This window comes from Heptranchias perlo, chromosome 40 (genome assembly GCF_035084215.1).
Source record: "Heptranchias perlo isolate sHepPer1 chromosome 40, sHepPer1.hap1, whole genome shotgun sequence".
Lineage (NCBI taxonomy): Eukaryota > Metazoa > Chordata > Chondrichthyes > Hexanchiformes > Hexanchidae > Heptranchias > Heptranchias perlo.
Window position 1 is genome coordinate 4,447,594 of NC_090364.1, and position 4,994 is coordinate 4,452,587.

General features: G+C 41.5%; 1 protein-coding gene across 1 annotated transcript; it reads left to right on the forward strand.

Moving 5' to 3' along the window:
* Window positions 1–941: 941 nt before the first annotated feature.
* Window positions 942–3,312, forward strand: LOC137305410 (ferritin heavy chain, oocyte isoform-like). The gene is made up of 4 exons (XM_067974239.1): window positions 942–1,043; window positions 1,796–1,942; window positions 2,194–2,319; window positions 2,672–3,312. Exons 1-4 carry the CDS (start codon window positions 942–944, stop codon window positions 2,825–2,827), a joined length of 531 nt encoding a protein of 176 aa, XP_067830340.1. The 3' UTR covers window positions 2,828–3,312.
* Window positions 3,313–4,994: the final 1,682 nt, after the last annotated feature.

Sequence of the window (4,994 nt, forward strand, 5' to 3'; positions counted from 1 at the left end):
TTAGCACGGACACCACAAAGTACTCCCCTACTCTTGCTCAAAATAGTGCCGTGGGATCTTTTACATCTACCAAAGTGAGTAGACAGGGCCTCAGTTTAATGTCTCCCTCGGTATTGCACTGAGGTATCAGTCTAGACTTTGTGCTCAAGTTCCTGGAGTGGGACTTGAACCCACAACCTTCTGACTCTGAGGTGAGAGTGCTACCACTGAGCCACAGCTGACACAAAAGGAGATGTTTGTGTGGGTGACATTGCATTCAGTAATCTTCACTCCCTCTCATTCTCGCTGAATATCCTGAATTTTACCAAACAACATTTCATGAGAATCAAAACATCCCACAATGCTTTGCCCAGTTGATGCCCCCATGCTGCCAATCCTCAGACACACCCATTCTCTATATTAGAACTGGGGACGATTCACACCATCCATGGGATGGAATTTCCATTTCTCTGTCCAATGGTTGGTTTGCAAATTCACTCAAGACTACTTCACTGCTTTGAATATTGTCTCAACATCACAATTGCTAAGAAGTAATAAACTTGACCAGATTATGGTGAAAATATCAAATTATTCTCAAAAATTCAAAGTTATGATTCCATGACATTTCAACAAAGAGACACTTTCAGATTTGAGGAAGGTCAATGAGCCCAAAAGCAGTGACATCACCGAGACTCATCACCCAAACCGGCCCCTGTTCCAAAGCTCTGATTGGCCTGGGTATCAATCCCTCCCCCGCAGCGCCTCTCCTTTGTTAATTGGTGCCTAGATTCATTGACTATTCCTGATTGGCTATTGGGGATTGTCAATCATCATTGGTGATGTCATTGATTACCTCAATGCAGGCTGTCCCAGGAGTATAAATACAAGAGCTTGTGATGGATGAGGGTAGTTCTGGAACTTTTTGAGTAATAGTAAAAAGTACTAACACAGAAATAGTAAAGATGGCTTCCCAAGTGTGTCAGAATTACCACAAGGAGTGTGAGGATGGTGTCAACAAGCAGATCAATATGGAGCTCTATTCCTCCTATGTTTACCTCTCCATGGTGAGTCTTTGATGAATTGTCACTGCATTCTGTGTAGCTAGAATTTCTCCAGTTCAATAAATTTGCTTTGAAGTATGTTTCTCTTGATTTCTTTCCACCTCCCTGGGAAGAAAAATCTTTGGCCAGTGAGTAATATGGGGTGATCTTGTAGAGTTAATGGACTGCTCCTCACAGCACCTGCACTCTATTGAGGGGTTTAATATATGAACTTGGCTCAGTTGCTGCCTGAGTTTGTAAGAGAAGAGCAGAAACCTGGTCAAGTGCTTGACAGCATTTGAAAACTTTCAGTTTCAATGGGGTGACTGTAGCCAGTGAAATGTTGACCGGTTCTCACTAGTTTTCTTGCCTTGAGAATCCAAGTGATGAAGCTTTCACTGTGCCTGGATCTCTATTCCATTAAATGATTGTCCAGTGTAAAACTACTGGAATGAAGGAATTTTCTCTTGTCTTCCACCAATTTTAGATGAGAATGGAGTAAAAGGAGGTACAACTTGCTCAGGAGTTGAATTTGACTTGATGTGAAATGTAATCCTGAATATTAGTGTTTTTTTTTGCTGCTTGAATCTTTATCCTGTGTTTTTATAGTGAAGGGAAGCTTCCCAAACATAGTGAAGAAAATTGAATTTTGCTAGTTAACAAATAGTAACTATTTTTGAAAGCAATTAATATTTTGAAGTTGTGGAAAAATAACAATTTGGAATTGTATATTGTAATCTAGGTGTGGCATGATATATTTAAAATTCTCTCCACAGTCCTATTACTTTGACCGGGATGATGTTGCCCTGCGTCACTTTGCTGAGTTCTTCAAGGAGCAGTCACATGAGGAACGGGAGCACGCTGAGAAACTGCTGAAATTCCAGAATCAGCGTGGGGGCCGAGTCATCTTGGAGGACATCAAGGTTTGATTTAATAAATGAGGGGTCTTCTATGTGGCTCCCCTTCGACTGATTATTTCATACACTTTCTAAAGCAATTAGTTCTCAGTTGATTCCTGTGGCTTAATTCAGTAATTCTATATTATGACATTGGTTGATGGTAACATGGACATCTGATTTGCTTTTTGAACTCCTGCTATTTTCCTTGAATACTTTCTCATGTATTTTGTTGAATCCATTGTAAGTGATCTGGGTGAGACCTGATTCCTTTTCAGAAGCCAGAGCAGGATGAGTGGAGCAATGGTCTGGAGGTGATGCAGAGAGCTCTGCAGATGGAGAAGGATGTGAACCAGAGTCTGCTGGATCTGCACAAACTGTCCACTGAGAGGACAGACCCTCATGTAAGTTGTTAATGTGGGCCTTTGGGTAAGTTGGAGATGGAATGTTACAGTTCTTGAGCCTATTCAGATCTTCATACCCATAGCTTTGTGTAAGGATGTCTATCTTGGATTTTGAGTGGAGGCAGGACAGGAAGGTTGACCTACTGTGGACATTGAGGGGTAAGTGTCCCAGTGTCATGAGGATCTATGCACCTGTTGTACAGCAAGTTCTCTTGGAATTACTGCATTATTAATCAATCTGAAGTGTACCATTTGACTATCCTCCAGTCGGAGAGGATTAAAATCCAAACTCTCGGGGAAGTTCTGTGATATCTGCTGCTGGACATAACTATTTTCCATCTTTTCTTCCTAGTTGTGTGACCTCCTGGAGAGCCACTACTTGGATGAACAAGTGAAGATGATCAAGAAGCTTGGAGATCACATCACCAACCTGAAGAGACTGGGAGCCCCTGAGAATGGCATGGGAGTGTACCTGTTTGACAAGCTCACCCTGGGGGAGAGTGATTAAATTGACTGCAGGGTTATAGCCTATGGTTTAGTATTCCTGTCTTATATATTCTAGTGTGTGAGACCTCCTACTGAATGATTAATTGTCTGAATTTGTACAGAGCTGAGAGAACTGGGTTCTTGATGTGGCAGTAACTGTAAATAAACAGTTAACATTAGACTAGTTTTTGTTTCCTTTTTCAAAACTTGAGCTGCTGCTTATTTATCAGTAACACAATTTGCTTTATAACTAACAAGAACTACATTTGGCTGTTTGACACTGAGGCACATAATGAGCTATGAGGACAGGTGACCAAAAGGTAGGTTTTAAGAAGGGGAGGAAATGCCAAAGCTTAGGATTGAGGCAGCTGCATACAAGTAACTGTTTCCATTAGTGATGAATATCCTCTCTCCTGTCCATAAATGTTAATTCTCTCCCCCTCAAAAATATCAGCTGCTGTAACTTTTTTTCTTTTCTGTTGACACCACAATGTTAGTGAGTTAGTATTGTACCATTTCAGTGCGATGAACAAGCTGTAACAATGGGATCTGTCCTGGGAATAGCAGTTTGGGTTTTTTAAAAAGTAAAATGCTGTCGATTTTCAGTTACTAATGTGGGGGGAGCTCATTAAACCAAACTCATCACTGCTGCTAGAGACTTTCCAGAGGTTTGTGAGTAAAGCAGCACATAATGGGTCCACAGCACCACCACTGTCTAAGTTCAATGTGTGAGCCCCTGAACTCATGCAACTAATGGGATTAGACTGGGGTGAGAGGGTGATCAACAACAATTGGCCTCTTAGGTGGAAGTGTAGATTCTGAAGGTGGAGAATCTTTGCTTTTTTTCTTTCCTTACTACCACCCCCACCTCAAATGCAAAATTCTGTACCTCTTTTTCTCTCCTCCAACCCCCAATCCTGCCTATTTGAGATCCTCCATGAACAAGAAATTGGATGAGGTACTGGAGGGCGAATAATCCCTCTGGCACTGAACTCAAGCAAAATGTAATCTTTCTGGAAGCAGCAAATATTTCATTAAAGGCACATCTTTCAACACCAAGTTAACAACGAGTTTTCCTAGGGGGGGGGGGAACTTCCAGCACCCCCGCTGTTCCATTAATTCATAAACCCAATACAATCAACTCCTCCATGAATGTAACAATTTGCCTTTTATCCCATTGTGCATTACATTCCAAATACTCACCATCCTTTCCAAATCCTATTGGTTCTCTATTAGTCTCCTTCAAACCTATGAATGGATTCAAATGTTGATGCTGTAGCTGTAATTATCCAATGTTTACACGTGAAGTTTAGGAACTTAGTTGTGAACTGCACTGGGTGTGATGGAATTGCAGTCTTCAGTCATTCCACGTTAATGTCTTTGATCCCCCAAAAGTGCTTTTTGAGAGAAGCAATGTCACCACATTTCATACGTTGCTGAGCCACAATTGGAGTTCAGAAGAATGAGAGGCGATCTTATTGAAACATATAAGATTGTGAAGGGGCTTGATCGGCTGGATGCGGTAAGGATGTTCCCAAGGATGGGTGAAACTAGAACGAGGGGGCATAATCTTAGAATAAGGGGCTGCTCTTTCAAAACTGAGATGAGGAGAAACTTCTTCACTCAGAGGGTAGTAGGTCTGTGGAATTTGTTGCCTGTGGAAGCTACATCATTAAATAAATTTAAAACAGAAATAGACAGTTTCCTAGAAGTAAAGGGAATTACGGTTTACGGGGAGCGGGCAGGAAATTGGACATGAATTTAGATTTGAGGTTAGGATCAGATCAGCCATGATCTTATTGAATGGCGGAGCAGGCTCGAGGGGTTGATTGGCCCAGTCCTGCTCCTATTTATTATGTTCTTATGTAATTGTACAAGTGGGTGTGGATTTGTTGATGAGTTTAATGACTTCATATTTCAGATGAAAAGTCTTCAGCTCACTCTGTGCTGAACCTGGATGTGGATCAGCTGCAAACATTCCCCACACTGAGGTCACAACTGGGCTAATGGGGGTTAACTGTTTACACCTCAAAGCAAAATAAGGTCAATGTTCACCTCACTCTGTGCTGATATGTTTCCTACAGTCTGATTACAATGAAGAATAGCTCTGGTAGCAGCTTCCCCTGGTGATGGGCTAGAAAATACATGTTTGTTCTTCTGGAAGAGGAATTTCTGTGTTTACATTCAAA